A 25,371-nucleotide genomic window follows, 5' to 3' on the forward strand; every position below is an offset into this window, starting at 1 on the left:
GCATGTTTAACACAAATAGTTAATATTGTTAACAACTTAAAGGTGGTTAAAGATAAAACAAGCATGTTTAACACATATAGTTAATATTGTTAACAACTTAAAGGTGGTTAAAGATAATACAAGCATGTTTAAAACATATAGTTAATATTGTTAACTTAAAGGTGGTTAAAGATAATACAAGCATGTTTAACACATATAGATTCCTTTCTTTCATGAAGACAAGAATATAAGTTGGTGTATTACCTGATTCTGATGACTTGCATTGATTGGAATCAGACAGTGGTGATGATAACGTCTGCATTTTCAAATGGAGGAGAAAAAAAGTCCTCCTTTCTGTCCAATACCACATGAAAGTGGTTGGTTTTTGGCATCTTATTTGTCCAGCTTCCGTACTCCTTTGTATACACTTTACAAGAAATACATTGTCGGCAAACTCCGTAGCTTGCTAGCTTGTGCACGCCAGCTTTCTGAGACTCTTATTTTGGTAGCGCAGGCAGAATGAAGCAGAGCTTTTATTGTGCAACTGTGCAGTCGGTCTTTGGAGTTTTGACGACAGGTACGGCGCCAGAGTCTGTTGAAATAAAGTGTTTCTCGCCTTCAAGTCGGTAATTTTAATGAGCTGGCAGTAGCCAGCGTCATCTCAGAAGACCCTCGGGTGCCGTGAATGTCAATCAAGTGACGAAAGTGACGTCATAGTGAAGATTTATGATCGCTCATTTTTAGGACTATTTTTTTAATGCCTGGCTGGTGATCGACTGACACACCCTCCGAGATCGACCGGTAGATCGCGATCGACGTAATGAGCACCCCTGCTGTATGAATATAAAAGGCTGAAAATGACAGTCTCAGTCACTCCCAAAATGGAGTTGTTAAATAAATAGACAAGCGTCGTCACTGGCCGCCCGCACAAGCCTGCGACAAAAAGAAAACACGATCAGAAGTTTTAGAACTTTTCATCAATGAAGAGAGAGGAGGACCTTACCTTTAGTTTTTCCAATGTTTTTCTGTTAAACCCTCCACCAAAGGCTCGCAGTAGTTTGGGTGTGGGTGGTTTGGGTCCAAAAAGGGTGAGTCCTTTCTTCTTTTCTTCTTCCGCTTTAGCAGCTGCCGGACCCTTTGCCTTCATTAACTTCCTGCACACACACAGTTAATGATGTGTATTGTAGCCTCTGAATCTTGACTTCACTGAATGAGTAATCATATTCACTGGGGGTGTCCCAATCTAATATTGGTATGTTATCTGATATTAGTTCGATATCAATAAAAAAAACAGGTAACGGTATCAGCTGGCATGTAAAATCTCCGATATAAGCGCCAATACCAGTAGTCCTTGTGCAAAGCTGGACAGCCAGTTAAATGTCCTTCAGTATGATTACTTGTATTTTTGTCAAGTCATTTACAAAAGGAAAACATGTGACAGAGGAGTAAGCAGCTACGCAACAGCTAAGCACACAATAGAGCCATACATAATAGGTGTCCTTAATTGAACAATATTGCAGTCTAAAACACCACAATTGTCAATATAAACATGTATCAAATAAAATGAGTTGCATATTACATGTCAGGCTTGTTACTGACAGTTTACAGGACTGTCTCAGAAAATTAGAATATTGTGATAAAGTCCTTTATTTTCTGTGATGCAATTAAAAAAACAAAAATGTCATACATTCTGGATTCATTACACATCAACTGAAATATTGCAAGCCTTTTATTATTTTAATATTGCTGATTATGGCATAGAGCTTAAGAAAACTCAAAAATCGTATCTCAAAAAATTAGAATATTTCCTCAGACCAAGTAAAAAAAAAAAAGCTTTATAACAGCAAAACAAAATCAAACATTTGAAAATGTCAATTAATGCACTCAGTACTTGGTTGGGAATCCTTTTGCACGGATTACTGCATCAATGCGGCGTGGCATGGAGGCAATCAGCCTGTGGCATTGCTGAGGTGTTATGGATGCCCAGGATGCTTCAATAGCGGCCTTTAGCTCATTTGCATTATTGGGTCTGGTGTCTTTCAGCTTCTTCTTCACAATACCCCACAAATTCTCTATGGGGTTCAGGTCAGGGGAGTTGGCAGGCCAATCGAGGACAGTAATGCCATGGTCGGTACACCAGTTACTGGTGGTTTTGGCACTGTGGGCAGGTGCTAGATCATGCTGGAAAATGAAATCATCATCTCCATAGAGATTTTCAACAGATGGAAGCATGTAGTGCTCTAAAATCTCTCGGTACACAGCTGCATTGAAACACAGTGGACCAACACCAGCAGCTGACATGGCTCCCCAAACCATTGCTGACTGTGGGAACTTCACACTGGATTTCAAGCAACTTGGATTTTGCTTCTCTCCAGCCTTCCTCCAGACTCTAGCGCCTTGACTTCCAAATGAAATACAAAACTTGCTTTTGTCTGAAAACAGGACTCTGGACCACTCTGCAACTGTCCAGTGCTTCTTTTCCATAGCTCAAGTCAAACGCTTCTAGAGATTTTAGAGCACAACATGCTTCCATCTGTTGAAAAGCTCTATGGAGATGATGATTTCATTTTCCAGCATGATCTGGCACCTAAATATGTTTGGGTTTATTTCCTGTCAGCGCTCTTTTTCTGGTTCCATATCCGACATGTCTCCCTGTGCGCTCGTTTCCCTCACCTGTCCCTGATTGGCAGCCTGGCACACCTGGTTGCAGTTGCCAATCAGGCTACTATTTATGCCTGCCTCACCCTCCAGTCAGGGCTCGAGTATTGTATCCTGTTGCCTGTTTCCTGTAACCTGTTATCCTGTTTCCTGTTGCCTACAGTGACGTGCGGTGAACTATACACCAGGTAGGGCTGGGCGATAAAACAATAACAATATATATCGCGATAGACATGTGATCAATATCAATAGAAAATGGGGTCGATAGAACGTTCGATAATTTCACTGAGTTCTGTTAGAAAAAATAGAAAGAAATGCCGAGCCGGAACCGCACGGCATTCTGGGGGGTGTAGGCAGCGGAAGGGCTTTGGCCTCTCAACCTATCACGGCCGAGCGTGAACCGCAAGGCATTCTGGGAAATGCTAACAGGAAAAAAAAAGAAAAAAAAAAGCAACAACGACCAGCTGACGACGAGGAGTGAAACAAAACAGGAATATGAGTGCGGTAGCACGAGAGGAAATTGTAAATAAAAAAGGAAACGTCACATCACCAGTTTGGCAGTATTTTGGATTTTTTAAGTCCAATACGAATCAGAGTAATACTGTCTGCAAACTTTGCAAGGTCGTCGTCCCGACCAAGTCTGGGAACACGACAAACCTATTTTACCACCTGAGCCGCTCTCACCCGCTGGAGTACAGCAGTATCAAACAACCACAACCATCTACATCAGCCGGTGCAAGTGGAACAGCACCGAAGCGGCAACAACAGACCACCATCGAGAGGTACTCGGCAGCAGTGCCATACGACAAAAATTCAAAACGTTATAAAGAAATAACGGATGTAGTGGTGGATCAATTAGCGAAGGACATGCTACCTACTTCTATTTAAAATAAAAGTATTTAAATTCAGCCTTTTTTCTGCTGGTCTTTATTTAGAATATGTTTTTTTTTTTTAATCAATAATTATCGATATCGACTGATATGAAACACTTATATCGTGATACATTTTTTAGTCATATCGCCCAGCCCTAACACCAGGTGAGGCAAAGATATTTTTGGAGGTTTTTCTTCCTTCTTTTTTTTAACTTAAATTCATATGTGCACCTCTAATCATTGTTGATTTAGGTTGCACATTAGAATAACAGGAAAAAGAAGGGAGTAATTCGCTTTCATAAAAACGTTATCATAATGATATTACGATATGATAAATGGGTCCAAAAAGTATTTGATAAAGTTGTTAATTAAATACCTTTCGGTCCCATTTGCTTTTAACAAAATAAATCAAGTATTGTGAGTGTATCTTACCTTTCTGTTTTTGTATCTGAAGCAGCAATAGCTATCCTCCATGAAAACGTACTTTGTATGATCACATTCATTTTGTCTTAAAGTCCAGTTTAGAGAAGTATTTAATTTTGGATACAGTATATGATCCTCCATATTGGCAGACATGCCTCAGCAGTACTCTGACTCTAGAGTAACCCAGCGTTTGTGGGTGGTTTTTTTTTTTTCAGATGCAAAAATATTGTTTTATTTCTTGGAATGAAATTTAATTAAATGGATGTTCACAATATATTGCCCCCTACTTTGAGGCTGAGGTACTTGCTGCCTCATGGCCTGCTTTTTCCCCGTTTTTGAACATCTCATGGTTAAGCCTTTTACCCCCCTGGTGGCAAGGTGAGGCACTGCCTCACTTGCCTCCCCTGACAGCACGTCACTGGTTGCCTGGTTCCTGTTTTCCCTGCATGTGCACTTACCAGTTGAACTATTTGTTTTTTGACATTAAAGTAATGTTTTCCTGCACTATGCCTGTCATCTCTACATCTTGGGGTTCAAGACCGACAGCAGTCCCTGACAGAATCATCCAGCCAAATACGAACACCGCATAGATTTCAATGGCAGAGGCTTGACAAGATTTTGGCATCGATGGCCGAATAAAATAAATGTTTTCTTCCCAACGGTGTGGCGCAGTTGGGAGAGTGGCCGTGCCAGCAACCTGAGGGTTCCTGGTTCAATCCCCACCTTCTACCAACCTCGTAACGTCTGTTGTGTCCTTGAGAAAGACACTTCACCCTTGCTCTTGATGGGTCATGGTTAGGGCCTTGCATGGCAGCTCCCGCCATCAGTATGTGAATGGGTGAATGTGGAAATAGTGTCAAAGCGCTTTGAGAACCTTGAAGGTAGAAAAGCGCTATACAAGTATAACCCATTTACCATTTTGCCTCGTTTCAAGCTATCATTTCAACCACATTCTTTTCAGCCCAATTCGGCCCACCAAGTCAAAAGGTTTGGATACCCCTGCTCCAACCGAATCGCACCTCAGCGGAGTGTTTATGCAGCAAAAATAATGCTAAGAAGCAATCAGCGGTACAGAAATAAAAGGATATGAAGTTCTGAACAGTATTGTTAAAAAGCCACTCCATCTGTCATTAAACATCTACTCTTTCTCACCTTCCCTTTCGGGCCAGCACTTTCTGAGACTCCGGGTAGTGGACGAGAATGTCAAACAAGTCTTTCTTCTCCAGGACAAAAAGGTTAGCGAAACCGAAGGCTTTGACATTTGCTGTCCGCCTGTTTCCCCCGTCTTTGGATGACTGCAGAAGGCTATAAGGATATCAGATCTGAAAATGTCCCATCATTGTGTGCCAACAACTGTAAAGCATAGAACTAATCTGACCTGATTTCTCCAAACACACACCCGGCCTTCAGTGTGACAAACACAATACTGTTGTCAGGTCCTCCCACCACCTGCACTGCTCCACTCTTGATGACGTACATCTCCTTGCCGATGTCACCCTGCGGGGAAAGCAGAGTGGTTGACCACTGTGGAGTCAAGTATTTACTTTCATACCTTCTTTACAACAAAATCTCCTGGCAGATAGACGATAGACTTGAGTCTGAGTAGCATATCTACCAACATCTGCTGGTCACAACCCTGTAGAGAACATCCAAATAGCTAATTTCAACAGTCACAAATATGCCTGACATTGTGTTTATAAATGATTTATGGGTCAATCTACCTTGAAAAGATCAATCTTTTGAAAAGTGGTCAAGTTGATGTCTATAGCGATGGCGGTTTTCATCACCAAAGGCATCTTATCGAGCAGCTCCGACTCATCTGGAGAAAGTTTATGGACCACTATTATGTCAAATATACTTTTCGAATGATGTTGTAGCCTGATAATGACCGCCGAATGTGAGAAAACTCTGTCATCTCTTTCACTTGTCTGCTCCAGTTTCGACAGACAAGGCGCCTGGTTAGTGCTAACCCTAACCTCCGATAGGCCTGTCAGTAATGTTTTGCCCTAATCTTAACCAATCGTGACTCATCAAAGTAAACCAACCAACCAATCATGGATGTTCGTATATGTAAACCAACCAATCGTCATTGATGTTTCCCGTATATTTTGTCCCCTGCCCTTGGAGTTGCTTCGCTACGTAGCTTCGATTTTTAAGTGAATCATTTTTAATCGAAAACCGTAGTTTTTACCACTGGATAATCAAAAACCGCACTCAATACGGGAAACCTAAGTTGTTGGCAGGTATGGCAAAGAGAAGGATCGAGATTTGAACACACATTGTAGGTCGGAAAAAACGATGAAAAACGGAAAATCATTTTTTATATCTTTACAGAGATAAAAAAGACAGATTTCCGACTATTGACGGAAAAATCACATGCCTGTAAAAAGAAAACGTGCCGCATGGAGCTTGTTTCATTTTAAGATTTTTGATGCCGCTAGTTTGTGGACAACATGAGTTTTTCCTGGTCAATGACCTTTTGTTATCCACTGAATTCGCAGCATTTATTTATATGACCCAATGCAAACAACCTTCCCTAGTCATTGTTAAAAAATAGCTACATGATAGCTACACAAGACACATTAACAATTTAAAAATACAACTTAGTTAACACATTTCAGTGAGTATATGAGTACTTTATGAGCACATTCAGCAATATCGTGATGATGATATTTGTGATATGAAATTGTCATATGGTTACATTTCTAATGTATATGATACACTATATTGCTAAAAGTATTTGGCCACCCATCCAAATAATGAGAATCAGGTGTCCTAATCACTTGGCCCGGTGTTTAAAATCAAGCACTCAGGCATGGAGACTGTTTCTACAAACATTTGTGAAAAAATGGGCCGCTCTCAGTTATTTCCAGCGTGGAACTGTCATAGGATGCTACCTGTGCAACAAATCCAGTCATGAAATTTCTTCGCTCCAAAATATTCCAAAGTCAACTTTATTATAAGAAAAGTGAAGAGTTTGGGAACAATAGCAAGTCAGCCACCAAGTGGTAGGACACGTAAACTGACAGAGAGGGGTCAGCGGATGCTGAAGCGCATCCGCTGTGCAAAGACTTTCTGCACAGTCAGTTGCTACAGAGCTCCAAATTTCATGTGATCTTCCAATAAGTCCACTTACAGTACGCAGAGAGCTTCATGGAATGGGTTTCCATGGCCGAGCAGCTGAATCTAAGCCATACATCACCAAGTCCAATGCAAAGCGTGGGATGCAGTGGTGTAAAGCACATCGCCTCTGGACTCTAGAGCAGTGGAGACGCCTTTTCTGGACTGATGAATCATGCTTTTCCATCTGGCAATCTGATAGACGAGTCGTGGTTTGGAGGTTGCCAGGAGAATGTTACATTTCGGACTGCATTGTGCCAAGTGTAAAATTTGGTGGAGGAGGAATTATGGTGTGGGGTTGTTTTTCAGGAGTTGGGCTTGGCCCCTTAGTTCCAGTGAAAGGAACTTTGAATGCTTCAGGATACCAAAACATTTTGGACAATTCCATAGGATGGCACTTCAAGTTCATATGTGAGTAAAGGCAGGTGGCCAAATACTTTTGGCAATATAGTGTACATAGTATCATAGGCTACCTTTTGAACAGTCTGCAAATAATAATAAACATTCCTTCAAACTGGTGAAGTCACACTGACCCAGCATGCCCTGAGCGTCCCAGGTGTAGGTGTACCAGGTGCGGACTCTGTTCTGGACCAGGGAGGGGATGCGGTTGTTCACCATGTAGGACACAGTCTCGTCCATGGAGGAGCGGAAGTACGTCTGTCCTGCTGTGGCCGCACCAATGACATCTCTCATCTGAAGAATCATGAAAACGATTTGAACGCCAAATTCTTAACACGTACATTTTTAACAGTTAATTTTGCCAGTCAAGATGTCACAGGGAACTATTGCCAAACTATAAACAACGATGAGACTAATCAACAAGTGTCACTTCTCCACTACGACTAATGTGAGAAGTGCACACTATTTCATTTCTACCGGGTTTCCACGGCAGTTACCTGTCCGATCAAACTGGAGAACACAAAGACGCCCGTGAAAAAGTTGGTCATCTGAAACGTTATCTCAAAGACGGTGTGGGGTTCATTAAGACCCCCGATGTTGATCAGACTGCGGACAGCGAAGTAGTAACAACGCAGGTATCTGTGGAAAGGATGAGGGCATTAGAGGGCCTGCTAGTAAGAATACTATCTGATGGATGAACACACAGGCTTTCAGTCTTTAAAAGGGTGGTTTTGATTCCCTTGATGAATTGCTGCCAATGGTGTCTGAAACGCTGGCTCCACACTCAACTGTTTGAAAAGCAGTGAGGACACTAATGTGTTGAGGCTGAAACCATCATCATCATCGGCGGTCACTCGAAACGAGTATGACGATCCTCCTGGTAGGGGTGTATTGGAGGATGCCTGTGCGTGACTACGTTTTACGTAGGGAGACTGGTGCACAGACAGTCACCACACGATCCTTGACAGAATCGGGTCAGGGTCCAGTGGCATGGAGTCCAAGACGACTGGGGACCCTTTTCTGCTGCAGCCTTCTTCCGCCATCGCAGCCGTTGTGGTAGTTCTTAAATCTACCGTCTTCCGCCTTCTCCGCCGTTGAGGTCTTCACCGTATCCCTGGCTAGGGGGCAGTCAGGTACTAGGCCTTTGCCAAGGGCCACCTGGTGTAACAGTAGTAAAGGGGTTAACCTCCTAGTGCCCCAAGACCCCATAGAGGAGCCTACACTGCCGGATGCACTATAACGTCATGCCCAGGACATAGGCTGAAACCAATAGTGCACAATAATGGCATGTTCTCTGCAGTGGACAATTTGTGTCTTTTGTTAGATTTACAGTACAGGCCAAACGTTTGGACACACCTTCTCATTCAATGCGTTTTCTTTATTTTCATGACTATTTACATTGGAGATTGTCACATCAAAACTATGAATGAACACAGTTATGTACTTAACAACAAAAAGGTGAAATAGCTGAAAACATGTTTTATATTTTAGTTTCTTCAAAATAGTCACCCTTTGCTCGGATTACTTTTTCGCACACTCTTGGCATCCTCTCGGTGAAAGGTAGTCACCTGAAATGGTTTTCACTTAACAGGTGTGCTTGAAGCTCATCGATAGAATGCCAAGAGTGTGCAAAGTATGTCAGAAATGTCCAATGTGGAAGACACTTGAACCCTTTTTTTTTCTTTTGAGATAAAGATTATTTATGTATTTATAGGTTGATTGGCAACACTAAATGGTCCCTAGTGTGTGAGTGTGAATGTTGTCAGTCTATCTGTGTTGGCCCTGTGATGAGGTGGCGACTTGTCCAGGGTGTACCCCGCCTTCCGCCCGAATACAGCTGAGATAGGCTCCAGCACCCCCCGCGACCCCAAAAGGGACAAGCGGTAGAAAATGGATGGATATTTGTTTACTTACTATGGTATATTATTTATTTATTCACTGTTCTGTTACAGAGAACAAGGAAATGGGATTAAAATTGCTATGGTATGAAAAAGGGTAGGATTAAATAAGCTCAGCTTCTTCCAACTCCTTTTCAGACGTGCTGTAATGAAACAACTGGAAATATGTGATGAATTACATTGCATCGTATGCATGATCCAAATAAACTGGAACTGAACTGGTTCTCCTAAGGTTATACTTCAGCAGAATGGAAATTCATTTACACCCTTTATTTTATGGTCTCTTTCTGCACCTTTTCTTAAATTGATGTCTTTATCTGTTTTTAACAAGGGCTTCAATCCTACCTACCATACACATTCTGGACTGCTCATATCTTTTTTAACAAATCCAGCAAGGGATCAAGTAATGATTCCCCCCGCTGCACAGTGTATGCACTTTGCTGTAAATACAGGGTGATTAAAAAAAGAATACGCCAAAATTATCACTCGATATTTCAAAAATTAAAAACAATAGAAAACCTAGCTTGAACACAGTGGCGCACCGTGCGTTTCCCACCTAGGCCTTCAGTGATGTCAGACTTCAATGACTATCTCTCAAAATACCATAAATGATGTCACCACATGACCATTGCTGGAGAAATACTATACTGGAACACATTTACACACCACTGCGCATTGAATCACCTCAACAGTGTACAAAACGGGCACATTTAAAAATCAATAAACAAGCATCAGCAATTAAAACTTATCTTATGTGGTACTGTCAAAATTAATATTGCAAAAAACATATTAAAAGTGAAAAAATAAAATACTTGAACTCACAATTTGTAGCACAAATTTGGATGAGTCAAGTAGAAATGGCGAGCATTTCCCAATTTCATCGCCAGAACAGCTGAGCTAGTTTCCGGGGTAAGTTGAGATACCACTGTATCATTAAAATCTGAAATTATCTTGGGAAATTGATGAAAATGATCTGCTGGTAAAGCAAGGACAGTAAATACAAATAATATATATTGAAGATCAATTATTCCAATGGAGGATCTACCTGGCCAAGAATGACGAACATAAATAATGCCCCAAAAAGGTAATTTGTCATCTGAAACATCATTCCAAACATGGTGTCAGGAAAAGGTAACTCAGCGATCATCAGCAAGGACTTCTCCCGCATATAAGAAGCAGGTGAGGTAACTAAAGCAATGGCAGCAAACAAAGATAATTACCTCACCTGGTTCTTATATGCGGAGAAGTCCTTGCTGATGATCGCTGAGTTGCCTTTTCCTGACACCATGTTTGGAATGATGTTTTCAGATGACAAATTACCTTTTTGGGGGATTATTTATGTCCGTCATTCTTGGCCAGGTAGATCCTCCAGTGGAATGTTTCAAGCATTTTCCGATTGTTTTCAAATTCCAGCTGTTGCTGACATCATGAGCAGTGTTGGCGATAACACACTTTTTGTGTCTTTTTACGTATTGAAATCAGAAAGGACGCAAAATTCCAGAAGGACGCAGATTTTTATTTATTTATTGTTTTACCGATTATCGCTTTCCGCCGGTGTTTTGTTTTGTTTGTATTTGCAGAGTCAAATTATTAATTATTGGTCGACTTCAAAGTAATGCACTTTGCGGTACAATTTCTTAAATTTTCATTTGCGGAAAGTTTTATGGATCACAAATACTGCATTGCCGGTGTTAGGACTCCCGCGTGTTATTGTTTTCGTCATGGCGAGGCTTCAATGAAAAGTGGCTTCAGGAGCCACTTTTCAGCAAATGGCTCACTTATGACGATGGAAAGATGTTTTGCACGCCATGTAAACGGGCTAAGACGATGATGCTGTGTTCCAAATTTTGTTTAGTTTGCAAATACATCAAAGATGCTATTTTAATCCATTTCTAATGGATAAAGCTTTGGCCTGGACAAGAGGTCATCAGGTGGTCCCCAACGTTCACCGAGTGTTTTCGACCCTTAACCACAGCACTCTCCGGTTGGTGGGTCAGCAGCGATTGGCCAGATCACTGTCCTTCTCATCCAGGCTCTCTCTGCCGCTTCTCCCAGCCTACGAACGGCTGTTTTCCTCAAGTGACCTCTCAATCTGACCTTTGTCATCAGATTCCACACAGATTGAGCAGGGAATCCTCGACATCCAACTTCCACTGTCATCAGCCATGTTGTCCACCCCTTGTCCCGGCAGTCCTGGACAAGTTGTTGGTACTTTGTTTTCTTCCTCTCTGCCGCTTCGTCACATCCCTCCTCCCACGGCACAGTAAGTTCCACCAGGATGATTTTCTTTCCCTCTGGGGATCACATAACTATGTCTGGTCTTAGAGTGGTGGACAATACCGCCTCTGGGAAGAGGAGCTTCCTACCCAGGTCAACCTCCATCTCCCAACCCTGGGCCAATTGCAGGAGGTTTTGCTTGGCTTGGCTTGGCCTTGGACAACTGGTCTATGACCCTCTTTCACGAAGGTGATGGTGCTCAGCAGTGGCTTAGTTTTGGCCGGGTGTTTCTTTCTCCTCTCTTGCTCTAAGATGTCTGCGAGCATTGCCAACACCCTATCATGGCGCCACCTGTATCTTCCCTGGGTCAATGCTGTTTTGCACCCAGAAAGAATGTGCGCCATAGTTCCTTTACCGCCACACAACCTGCACAGCGGATCCTCATTCCCCACCTATGCAAGTTGACTGGGGTCGGCAGGGTGTCGTATACTGCTCGGAGCAGAAACGAGATACGAAAGGGCTCCAGCCTCCACAGTTCACTCCACGTCACAGTCCTCTTGGGAAGGTTCCACCTTGTCCAGGCACCTTGGGTTGCGAGCTCGCCGGCTTTAGCTCTTCTTCCTTCTTCCTCAAGGTTTCAAACTTCATCCTGGATCATGGTCCTCTTTTCCCTGGGAGTGGACTTGGACCACTGCTGGAAATGTGATGTTCCTAGATCCGATGGTATCTTTGGTCCTGAGAGAAGATTCTGCCTGGGTAACAGCAGTGCTGGCGGCCCACTTCCTGCCAGAAAGTGGGCCGCCAGCACTGCTGTTACCCAGGCAGAATCATCTCTCAGGACCAGAAATTATTTAATTATTTACTGAACTTGTGTGAGCCTATGGCTTTGCACTTTGTTATATATATATATATATATATATATATATATATATATATATATATATATATATATATATATATATATATATATATATATATATATATATATATATATATATTGCATTCTATTTTAGTTACTTTATTTAACATCTATATGCTCCCACTAGGACAAATCATGCAAAAATAATAACATTGACCATCATTGCTATGCCGATGACACCCAAATCTATGTAGCGCTATCACCAAATGACTATCACCCCATAGATCTTCTATGCCAGTATATTGAGCAAGTCAAATACTGGATGTGCCAACATTTCCTACAACTAAATGAAGATAAAACTGAGATAATTGTTTTTGGTGCTAAAAAAGAAAACCTCAAATAAAGCCAGAAATCTTAGGGTTATTTTAGATTCTGATTTACTTTTCGACAGTCACATCAAACCACTAACAAAATCGGCCTACTATCACCTCAAAAATGTAACAAGACTTAGAGGGCTCATGTCAGCTCAAGACTTAGAAAAACTTGTACATGCCTTTATTACCAGTAGGCTAGACTATTGTAATGGTCTCCTTGCAGGTCTTCCCAAAAAAACTGTCAGGCAGCTACAGCTTGTTCAGAACGCTGCTGCTAGTTCCCAGAGTAAACTCAAATCAAGGGAGAGCATCATTCAGTCACTATGCAACAAATAGCTGGAATAAACTTTCTGAAGATGTCAGACTTTCCCCAACTCTGACTACTTTTAAAACTAGACTGAAAACGTTTATGTTCACCTTAGCTTTCAGCTAAATCTTTTAATCTTCAAACTTTTAACGTCCGCACTGTTTTTATTTTTTATTGTCTGCATTTTTAATTTTGCTTTTATTTTCTTTCATTTCACTTTGTTGTACCACATGTTGTGCTGTGAAGCACTTTGAGTCTGCCTTGTGTATGAAAAGTGCTATACAAATAAAGTGGCCTTGCCTTGCTGAGTTTACAATCCCCTGGCGCTGATTTGTACTGTTTTTGTACTTATTTTGATTATTATTATTTCTCGATTGTCTGTAAATGTTGCAGCTTAAAAATAAAGGTTTATAAAATTCCAAAAAATTAAATTAAAATAATAAAAATTACAAAATAAAATAAAAGAACACCTTTACGACCAAGTGCTCTGATTTTCAAAGATCCAGCCTCACCAGGCACCAAGAAGCACCCTTTAATTTGGGTCCCTACAGTTCCGCTCTTTGGTCGGAATGACGAGGCCGTCGATTTGTTACAACTCTTTATTTATGTTTTCCACACAGCCAAGCGGACAACCACCATGCTATTAACACTCCTCAACATGCTCGCGTTCCCTCTCCTAACTTGCCCACTCACTTACACACCTCACTCACCACCACATACCGCCATTCTTAAAGGGGAACACACAGCTTATGGCCATCACCAAGCCAGAGATGAAATGTTAGAGGTATTGAGTGCCATTGTATTAAATGACATTGAAACTAACTTGCCAAATTCTAAGTTTGTTGGCACTACTTGCCATGAAAGTGTAGATGTAGCTGTTTTTAAAAGGACTGATGATCTACATACAGGTGAGAATAATCAATTAAATGTGTCATATGCATGTATGTCCTGGCACACCATTATCATCGTTTCATAACCGAGGGAAAAAACTTTTTACACTTTTATACTGAAATAAATACACCTACAACTTATTTAATAAAAATATCGAAAATAAAACCGGCAGCGGTAAAGTTTAGATCCAAGAAGGAAAGAATTGAATGAATGTTTATAACTGAATACATTTACATATGCATAACAGTTTTTTCTTTTGTGTTATTTGTTTAATGAATTAAGTAACGTTTATGACAACCTTTTTCCAAAACACAATATAGAATGTGAGCTATAACAGGATAATGCATACATTTATCATTTGTTTTCAAAACGCTTACAAAAAAGTGGGACCCCAAAAATGTACTGTGGGACGCCATTTTTATGACTTGACGGGGTGCCTGGGACCCCCTTTTGAAGATTCCTAGCGCCAACACTGATGAGAACAATTGCTAGCGCTTTGTTTAGCTTAAACTATCCCTACCTTCTATCTCTTGTCAGAATGAGAAGATACTTACGCACTTCCCAGGCCGGAGTAGACCCACTTGGTTTTACCGATGCCCTGGTAGTCTGAAGCCACGTAGTATAAACCAGCGTTGATGTGGAGCATGAAGAGGAGGTAGCCGATGGTGCGAATCACTCTAAGAGCAGAGTGAAGAAGGTTGGTTGACGGCGTCATGAACAATAAACAAGACGGTGGAACCGACAAAGGTGAATGCCAAAAAAGGACAACAAATTTACAACAATTTGTCTCAACAAAAGAAATATAACCTCAGAGAAAAATGTAATTTAAAGCATTACCCCGCCTTCCACCTATGTGCAGCTGGAATAGGCTCCAACAAACCCCGCGACGCCATAAGGGACAAGGGGTAGAAAATGGATGGATGATCGTTTTCATTATGTTTCATGTTAGGGGCGGCGTGGCGAAGATGGTAGAGTGGCCGTGCCAGCAATCGGAGGGTTGCTGGTTACTGGGGTTCAATCCCCACCTTCTAACATCCTAGTCAAGTCTGTTGTGTCCTTGGGCAAGACACTTCACCCTTGCTCCTGATGGGTGGTGGTTAGGGCCTTGCATGGCAGCTCCCGCTATCAGTGTGTGAATGTGTGTTTGAATGGGTGAATGTGGAAATACTGTCAAAGCGCTATACAAGTATAACCCATTTATCATTTATCATTGGGGGCCACATGGCAGTTATGGCTGCCCTCAGAGGGCCACTTGTAAATGTGAATAATATATACATTTTAAATTGATTCATTACACAATTATTTATTTTAATGTATTTTTACGTACGTTTAAGAAAAATATGTCGATTTTAGAGTAAAGTTTAGCTGCCGAAATCTTACCTTAAAATGTACAATGTTTTTTACCATGTATACTGTAAATGTAAATGGGAAAACAGTACCACTGTTTTACAGTAAAATCTACGGCCGTCGTTTCTACGGTGTAATACTGTAAATGGAAAAACAATTACACATTTTTTTGGTTACACATCTGTTACTTGGGAATTGTTATATATTGTATATATAATATGTAAATATTACGTATATGTTATCTTTTATATTGCTACTATGGTACATTTTTAGTCTACTTTATACCTGCATTATCCTTTCCATCTTTACCCTTTCCATCCTTTGTAACTGTGGAACAATTTCCCTAGTGGATCAATAAAGTTTGTCTAAGTCTAAGAAAATTCTGGCAACTGAGTTACCAGTTTTTTTTTTTTACAGAAAAATAATTTTTACATTGTACAATTTGATGGATATGTTGCTTCAACATTAAAAGTTAAAGTTACAGTACCAATGATTGTCACACACACACTAGGTGTGGCGAAATTGTTCTCTGCATTTGACCCATCACCCTTGATCATCCCCTGGGAGGTGAGAGGAGCAGTGAGCAGCAGCGGTGGCCGCGCCCGGGAATCATTTTTGGTGATTTAACCCCCAATTCCAACCCTTGATGCTGAGTGCCAAGCAGGGGGGTAATGGGTCCCCTTTTTATAGTCTTTGGTATGACTCGACCGGGGTTTGAACTCACAACCTACCCATCTCAGGGCGGACACTAATCATGAGTCAAGCAGATATTTAAGTACTTATTTTGATGTTTGGAGTGTGCGATAATATAACATTTGTTGCAATATAGAATAAGTTTAACATATGAAATAGCATACAGTACATGTATTTTTTTCTGTCAAAATAGAAAGTTGACTACATTTAGAAACAAATAGACGCATGGTAATTCCAGGCCTTTGCGGGCCACATACGGCCCCCGGGCCTTGAGTTTGACACCTGTGGTAACACGTACGACACTTAACACCTTTAGCACAGGCATATTCAACTGGCGGTCCAAAGCTTTTAATTTTGCCTGTCGAACATCACCCAAATAGGCTTGACCTCCCTGCTTGGCACTCAGCATCAAGGGTTGGAATTGGGGGTTAAATCACCAAAAAGTATTCCCGGGCACAGCCACCGCTGCTGCTCACTGCTCCCCTCACCTCCCAGGGGGTGATCAAGGGTGATGGGTCAAATGCAGACAATAATTCCGCCAATCATTGGTACTTTAACTTTAACTTAACTCGATGAAACCACACAAAACAGGATTGCTCTTGCGTGCAGTACTCCCACCACCCCGCAGGGGGCAACAGCGAAGTATATGTGTTACAAAAAATCTTAATTCTTCCTTCAGTATAGTCTTATCTTTTATTGTGTCAGAGTTACAAGTGCGCTCTGCTGCTTTTAAAGTTAAAAGTTAAAGTACCAATGATTTAAGGACCTTCTGCAAAAAAAAGTCAGTCAAAGATCATTTCTATGACAGCATTCAAGTGTTTTTATGAATCTCCTGCAAAAATGTGTCTCTTACAAGTTTTTTTAACTGAACTTACGGGCCACCAATTGGGTAGCTCAAATGATGAAGAGAAGAGGACCTTGAATGGAACCTTGAGGAACACCACTAGTATAACTAAATAAGTTGAACAAATGACTACTGACTGCATGTGAGGCGAACAAGCTACTGCAACACTTTAGTCACATTATGAAAAAAAATTGTAACTGCCAAAAAGGAGCGGACTCGAACGGGTGCCTTGAAGAACGTCTCAGTTCAGTAAATCACAAGGTTTGACCGCAGTCCTGTATGTTTGCTAGCAAGGTTAAAATGCCAATCTAAGGATCTGCTAATGTAAATGGTAAATGGGTTATACTTGTATGGCGCTTTTCTACCTTCAAGGTACTCAAAGCGCTTTGACACTATTTCCACAATCACTCACACATTCACACACTGATGGCGGGAGCCGTCATGCAAGGCCCTAACCACGACCCATCAGGAGCAAGGGTGAAGTGTCTTGCTCAAGGACACAACGGACGTGACGAGGTTGGTAGAAGGTGGGGATTGAACCAGGAACCCTCAGGTTGCTGGCACGGCCACTCTCCCAACTCCGCCACGTCGTGGTTTAAGTTACTCTATACCAGCGCTTCTCAAACTTTTTTCACCAAGTACCACCCTCAGAAAAGCTCTCAAAGTACCACCATAATGACCAACATTAAAATACAGTAGCGTAGTAGGCCTCAATGTTCATTAAAAACAAGTTGTTTTAATAACAAGTACATTTAATTACACACAGTTTGAACAGTAACACTGTGTATGAATATTTAATCAAGTGATTCTTTGACTTACCACTAGATAGAACCTGGGTAGCCCACTAGTGCCCCGCGTACCACGGTTTGAAAATCACCGCTCAATACAAAAGAAGCACTGTAGTCTTTTTAAGAATTTGCTATCACTTTGCAAAAATGTTGTCATCCCCGGACCGGATTTGGACCTCGGACACACCGGTTGAATAGCCCTGCCGTAAGGTGTGAACCAAATTGGGTGTTGACTCGTCTAAACATGGTGTTTTAGAAAAATGACAGCACAGGCAACACATAAGCATGTTTTGAGACTAGAGCAGACCTGGGCAAAATATGGCCCACGGGCCACATGCGGCCCATTAAGATGTTCAATCCGGCCTGCCGGACGTTCTACATAATTTTTTTAGACCTTTAACATCAAAACTGTAGCCGCCATCATGATGTGCAGTGCTGTTTTCCAATGACCGTAAGTCTTGAACTATAGAATGTACAAACCCCATTTCCATGAGTTGGGAAATTGTGTTAGATGTAAATATAAACGGAATACAATGATTTGCAAATCATTTTCAACCCATATTCAGTTGAATATGCTACAAAGACAACATATTTGATGTTCAAACTGATAAACATTTTATTTTTTTTGCAAATAATCATTAACTTTAGAATTTGATGCCAGCAACACGTGACAAAGAAGTTGGGAAAGGTGGCAATAAATACTGATAAAGTTGAGGAATGCTCATCAAACACTTATTTGGAACATCCCACAAGTCAACAGGAAAATTGGGAACAGGTGGGTGCCATGATTGGGTATAAAAGTAGATTCCATGAAATGCTCAGTCATTCACAAACAAGGATGGGGCGAGGGTCACCACTTTGCGAAAACCGTTTATCAACAACACCCAGAAACGCTTCGCTGGGCCTGAGTTCATCTAAGATGGACTGATATAAAGTGGAAAAGTGCTCTGTGGTCTGACGAGTCCACATTTCAAATTGTTTTTGGAAACTGTGGACGTCGTGTCCTCCGGACCAAAGAGGAAAAGAACCATCCGGATTGTTAAAGGCGCAAAGTTGAAAAGCCAGCATGTGTGATGTTATGGGGGTGTATTAGTGCCCAAGACATGGGTAACTTACACATCTGTGAAGGCGCCATTATTGCTGAAAGGTACATACAGGTTTTGGAGCAACATATGTTGCCATCCAAGCAACGTTACCATGGACGCCCCTGCTTATTTCAGCAAGACAATGCCAAACCACGTGTTACATCAACGTGGCTTCATAGTAAAAGAGTGCGGGTACTAGACTGGCCTGCCTGTAGTCCAGATCTGTCTCCCATTGAAAATGTGTGGCGCATTATGAAGCTTAAATACCACAACGGAGACCCCCGGACTGTTGAACAACTTAAGCTGTACATCAAGCAAGAATGGGAAAGAATTCCACCTGAGAAGCTTAAAAAATGTGTCTCCTCAGTTCCCAAACATTTACTGAGTGTTGTTAAAAGGAAAGGCCATGTAACACAGTGGTGAACATGCCCTTTCCCAACTACTTTGGCATGTGTTGCAGCCATGAAATTCTAAGTTAATTATTATTTGCAAAAAAAAAAAAAAGTTTATGAGTTTGAACATCAAATATCTTGTCTTTGTAGTGCATTCAGCTGAATATGGGTTGAAAAGGATTTGCAAATCATTGTATTCCGTTTATTTTTACATCTAACACAATTTCCCAACTCATATGGAAATGGGGTTTGTATTTCAATGGGTGAAATCTGCACTTTTGAGTGTTATAGGAGTTATTACAGTAATCTACGTCACAGCAGCTCAGACCAGGAACAAAGCAGAGTGGGCGGGGTTTGTTTTCAGAGCAGCCAGCCCAAAACGCATGTGTCAGGAACAGATGCGGAAGCACATTTTTACAACAAATGTCTGCATAAAAGTGATAATATATCATATTGTAAGTGTTTATTACATTGCATTCACATTTTGCTGTTTGTTACATTTTTGTTGTGTTTTGCTTGCTTGTAAAAGAGGAGCGATGTTCATATGTTGTTAATATTCAGTGTTTTATTGTTTACAGTTAATATTGTGAATCCCACTTTCTTTATTTTCTTGTACATTTTGGGGGTCCCATTCAGTAAAAAACTGTAAAATTACGTTCCATTTTTTCGAGGTGGTCTGTCATAACTTTTTTTAGAATTCTATCAGACATTGTGACTTTTGGTATTAGTGTTCCTGAAAAAAAGGGACCCAAACACAGATTTTTAAAGCTAAATGTGTGTATATAATTTACACACACATACACATTTGCCCCCAAACACATTTTTTCTCTCAATATGGCCCCCCGAGTCAAAATATTTGCCCAGCTCTGGACTAGAGTATAAAAGCATCCACAAACACATCAAGTATTTACATTAAACCCAACAGATGGTCATGTAAATAGACTAAGATTATTATGTACTTAGGGACAGGAACATTTGAACCTATACGCTACCAGTACCGGGGAATCAACACAAGTACTCTACAGGACTTCATGTGTAAAAATAAAAAAAATATGCGACTGTTTAATTTTACATGAATCGGTTCTAGGTAGTACTGAACTTATTTGACTTTTCATTTACACATGTATGACAGTTAAAATATCTATTATTACAGCTTACCTCCAGATGTAGGCCTTGGCCATGAGACTTTCCAAGCGGTCGCTGAACTCAAAAAATGTTGCGCCCTTGGAAAAAGCTTTGAAAAGTCAACAGCGAAAAAAATGGCAAAAAACGCGCAAAAAATGATTACGATACATACCTTCAGCAAGCGGTTGGCTCTGAAAATGGATTTGAACCCAAATTGGAAGTAGAGGAAGTCGAAGGGTAAGACTGACAGGACATCAACCTGTTGAGGAAACAAATCAAGTTTTGCGTCAACAAACATTAGGGATGCCACAATTAGTATTTGCCAATTTTCCGTAAAAAAGGTTTGACACAATTGCCAATTAATGCCTTTTAATATCGATCACAAACGGAGATCCCTAATGGCAGACACTATTAAATTTTACTCCCCTGCACATAATTGTGTATCTCCATACATGGTGTGGATATACTCCCCTAAGCTAATAATAATCACTTCCATTACGGAAAATAAACTGCATTTTTAAGTAACATTATCACTGGAGGAGGAGGCTAATCATGATACACACTGAGATCAAGACAAGAGTAGACATGCTAATAGCTAAGCTAACCATTAAGCTAGCTTCAAACAACACCAAGAAATAAGTACAGTTTAAGAAATGCAGATGGAACCACGTTACAGCAGAAAGTAAACAGCTACTAACAGGAAATTAACAAGTGAAGTATATTTGTATAGCACTTTTCTCTAGAGACTCAAAGCGCTTTACATAGTGGAACCCATTATCTACTACTTTAAGCTCCATTCAAACCAGTGTGGGTGGCACTGGGAGTAGGTGGGTAAAGTGTCTTGCCCAAGGGCACAACGGCAGGATGACGAAAGCACGGCCGCTCTACCAACCGAGCCACACCGCCCCAGTGGATGGTGTCAATATATGATCGATACTACAGTGATTAGATGGATATTTTGATTTTCTCTTTTTTTTTTTATGTTTACAAACTCAGGGAATAATTTACTGGACACAGGACGAATTTGAGGGCAAAAGCGTAGTAGAGGGTTGTTTTTGTTTAGTTATTGTGTATTACTGACTTGGTCATGTCATAAAAGAGAAAAAGAAACTCCTGTATTTTTCAGACTATAAGGCGCACTTAAAATCCTTTCATTTTCTCAAAACTTGACAGTGCGCCTTATAACCCGGTACGCTTAATGTACGGAATAATTTTGGTTGTGCTTACCGACCTCAGTTATTTTATTTGGTACATGGTGTAATGATAAGTGTGACCAGTAGATGGCAGTCACACATAAGATACGTTTAGACTGCAATATGACTCAAGTAAACAACACTAACATTTTATATGTTCCAATGAAAATACAGAACATTACACGTGGCGCTCAAAAATCTATCAAAATGTTTTAGTAGGACTTTGGTAAGCTATGAAGCCGCACCGCTTGATAGATTGTACTGTGCTTCAACATACCAGTATTATTATGGTGTGTGTATAACGTAAGACATTATCTGGCGTTTTGTTTCGCAATATTATGCAAAAGCAACTTTTCTTAATTTCTGGTACCTGCTGATCTGTATTTGGGATCTGCATAAGTCCTGAAATTTTGCGCGCATCCGTCAGTGCCCACAACGTAGTCGATAAGCTTCTTCTTTTTCTCTATCTTCTTGTTATGGGACATTCATCCTCCGCTGTTGCCATTTCTAATTTAAAGTAGTGTAAAGTTCTTACTTATATCTGTCAGTAAACTCACTATGAAATCACTAAAACATACCGGTGTAGTGACTTTACATTATTCACCCAAAGAACTTTAGTTATTAGAGAGTTCCAGTCGGACGGTTTTTCACGGGACACATTTCCGGTGTTATTGTACTATTGAGCCACGGATGAGGCTCAACAGTAAAGTCTGAATGTCATTAAAACTGCTAGCTCCATCTTTTGACACTTCTTCCACTCCCGTCCTTGCACGCTACACCGCTACAACAAAGATGACGGGGAGAAGACGCTGCCGAAGGTGAGCCACGTCATCAATCCATCAATCAAAGTTTACTTATATAGCCATAAATTACAAGTGTCTGAAAGGGCTGCACAAGCCACAACGACATCCAGATCCCACATCAGGGCAAGAAAAAACTCAACCCAATGGGATGACAATAGGAACCCCCCCCACCCCGGGGCGACCGGTGCAATGGACGTCGAATGGATCCAGAAATAAGACGTAAATAAGACCGCCCACAAAACGGCGAATCCTGAAGCAACTGTCAGAAAGCGGCTTGAAGATGATCCGTAAAACATCTATGCAACATTTTGACCAAAGAACCACCATTACATGTTATGTAGACCACAAGGAAGTCTTTTACATTTAGAAAATAAAAAAAATATGACTCCTTTAATGCGCCTATAGTATGAAAATAGACCTGAATAGACCCGCTCATCGGCAGTGCGCCTTATAATCTGGTGCGCCCTATGGTCCGGAAAATACGGTAGTTTAAATAATGTGTTGATATTGTTCAACTGGCAATAGATTTCACCTTAAATAAAGTGAAAAATGTACAGGTAATACATGTGATCGATATCAGCTAATCTCGGCAGCATAAAACCATAAATATAACCATAAATACCATAAATCTCTCGGTTTCTCTGTAGTTCTTCTTTGTCATTGCTCTGTCTTTCTAAAAAACAAACAAAGAAAGGAACAAACAAATCAATATATTGGCAAGCAGGTGGCTGCAAGTGTGAAAGTTGAAGACTTGCAATGATGTCTCCCGCTTTGACAAACTGTTTGCGGGGCTGGAAGAGGATGCTGTCTGCTAGGTAAATCAGGTCCGCCAGCGTGTCCAGAGCCAACCAGTAAGGGATGGCGCTCTCGGTGTGGTAGGGGAAACACAGGCGGACAGTGATGAACCAGGCGTTGTAGTTGAAGGCGAGCGTCACTAAGCTCAGCCAGGCGATGTAGCGACGATCTAAGAGCAGGTGAAAAAAAAAGGTGAGGAACTGGATGGTGACAGTGATGTCCCTTCAAATGATTACCTGTAAAAGGATCCATCGTGGTCCCCAGAAAATAATCCATACCGTCCTCCAAGGGCTTTAAAAAGACATCCACAATAGTCCACATTTTCTCCTTTAAGACGACTGTCAGGTCTTTCTTCTCCTCTTTCACGTCTTTTTCCTCCAATTTCTTTTTCTCCTCCTCGTCCTTCTTCTTCTGCTCATTCTCCTTCTTTTTCTTCTCCTGCTCCTCTTTCTTCTTCTGTTCAGCCTCCTCCTTTTTTATCCGCTCTTCCTCTGCTTCCCTTTTCCTGTCTTCGAGAACTTGAGCGTAGTGGTCTTTATGCAACAGCGGTGCTGAGAAAGATCGTAGTAGTAGCAGTACACAATATTAGGGTTTCTTTATTACCGCCACACTTTGAAAATAAGGTTGTTGTTTTTATTTACTTGAAAACAAATTAAAACAATGTATTGCAGCCCCCAGAAGAAATCACAAAGTCTTACGCTATTTTTAACTTTTATTACCAATCTTACGATAACAAACGGCACAATTCCAACAGATTTTGCGTCTCTGCGCTTCCCCCGACACACAACAACACTTCCTTATTCTCTGCCAACCACCTTTCAGGCACGGACGGTGTGTTTGGGAACATGGGAAAAAAATTACATCAAAATCAAGCCACCCCAACGTAAAACATTAACACCAGCTGGTCGTTACAGTACAAATGATAAAGCCTATTATTTGCGCAGTATTGTCTAGTGATGTACCGAAAACTTGACCACCAAAAAAAGACTTTGATCACCAAAATCTACACTACCAAAACAACAACACACGCCATTGTCAGGAGCGTTGTCAGCATGTCTGTGATGTGAACGTAATTTGAATATATCGCAGTTAATCCCGCGGACAGCTATCTACAAAATGTGCAAATATTAAGAGGACAGTGGCAGCTTTTAAGAAGAGAAAGTCCAACTGGAGCAAAAGCGGCAAGCAAGTGTGACGTCATGCTCGCTGCAGCTCGTCAAGGACATCAAGGGACAGAAGTCGGGTCGCTAAAGACAAATACATTTTAAAACAACACCAGAAGAAGATGCTAGATTTGTTGCTAGTTGTTTTTAATTGAAAATAAAAGTGTCGTGGCGAAGTTGGTAGAGTGGCCGTGCCAGCAATCGGAGTGTTGCTGGTTACTGGGGTTCAATCCCCACCTTCTACCATCCTAGTCACGTCCGTTGTGTCCTTGGGCAAGACACTTCACCCCTTGCTCCTGATGGCTGCTGGTTAGCGCCTTGCATGGCAGCTCCCGCCATCAGTGTGTGAATGTGTGTGTGAATGGGTGAATGTGGTAATACTGTCAAAGCGCTTTGAGTACCTTGAAGGTAAAAAAGCGCAATACAAGTATAACCCATTTATCATTTATTTATTTAAAAGTCTGTAAGCACTTGAAAAAAATCTCAACAAAGTACAAAAGCAGCAACAAATGAAAATATGGCAAAACAATTTAAAAAAACATGTTAATACCAATTAATAATAGATATTTTTAATGCATATATACATTTTTTAGTCTTCATAGGAAATCATGCAAATTACTGGGCAAATATTTTGACTCGGGGGCCATATTGAAAGAAAAATGTGTATGTGTGCATTAGTTATATATACACATTTAGCTGTAAAAATCTGTGTTTGGGTCCCTTTTTTTCAGGAACTCTAACACCAAAAGTCACAATGTCCAATAGAGTTCTAAAAATGTTATGGTAGACCACCTCAAAAAAAACGAATGGAATTTTACAGTTTTTTACCGAATGGGACACCCAAAATGAACATTAAAATAAAGAAAGTGGGATTTACAATATTAACTATGAACAATAAAACACTGAATATTAACAACATATGAACGTCGCTCCTTTTTTACTTCTCAGACCAGCTCCTTGATAGACATATTTTACAATCAAGCAAAACACAACACAAATGTAACAAACAGCAAAATATGAATGCAAAGTGTAAAACACACCTCCAATATGATATGTTATCACGTAAAAATGTGCTTTCGCATCTGTTTCTGACACAAGCGTTCGGGGCTGGCTGCTCTGAAAACAAACCCCGCCCACTCTGCTTTG

The 25,371-nt window shown here is 40.9% G+C and overlaps 1 protein-coding gene across 1 annotated transcript in view; it reads right to left on the bottom strand.

The window, feature by feature from the left end:
• Positions 1–481: 481 nt before the first annotated feature.
• LOC133609852 (cyclic nucleotide-gated channel beta-3-like) overlaps positions 482–25,371 on the bottom strand; it is a 282,901-nt gene continuing 258,011 nt past the window's right edge. The window contains exons 7-20 of the mRNA XM_061965864.1: positions 23,299–23,613; positions 23,023–23,231; positions 22,890–22,940; positions 20,444–20,530; positions 20,305–20,369; positions 14,552–14,674; positions 7,949–8,090; positions 7,586–7,745; positions 5,654–5,751; positions 5,485–5,568; positions 5,311–5,429; positions 5,085–5,237; positions 983–1,133; positions 482–912 (exon numbers count right to left, since the gene is read on the bottom strand). Coding sequence (XP_061821848.1) covers positions 892–912; positions 983–1,133; positions 5,085–5,237; positions 5,311–5,429; positions 5,485–5,568; positions 5,654–5,751; positions 7,586–7,745; positions 7,949–8,090; positions 14,552–14,674; positions 20,305–20,369; positions 20,444–20,530; positions 22,890–22,940; positions 23,023–23,231; positions 23,299–23,613 — 1,778 coding nt within the window. The 3' untranslated portion in view covers positions 482–891. The remainder of the gene's footprint in view (positions 913–982; positions 1,134–5,084; positions 5,238–5,310; positions 5,430–5,484; positions 5,569–5,653; positions 5,752–7,585; positions 7,746–7,948; positions 8,091–14,551; positions 14,675–20,304; positions 20,370–20,443; positions 20,531–22,889; positions 22,941–23,022; positions 23,232–23,298; positions 23,614–25,371) is intronic.

This window comes from Nerophis lumbriciformis, linkage group LG07, assembly GCF_033978685.3.
Source record: "Nerophis lumbriciformis linkage group LG07, RoL_Nlum_v2.1, whole genome shotgun sequence".
Lineage (NCBI taxonomy): Eukaryota > Metazoa > Chordata > Actinopteri > Syngnathiformes > Syngnathidae > Nerophis > Nerophis lumbriciformis.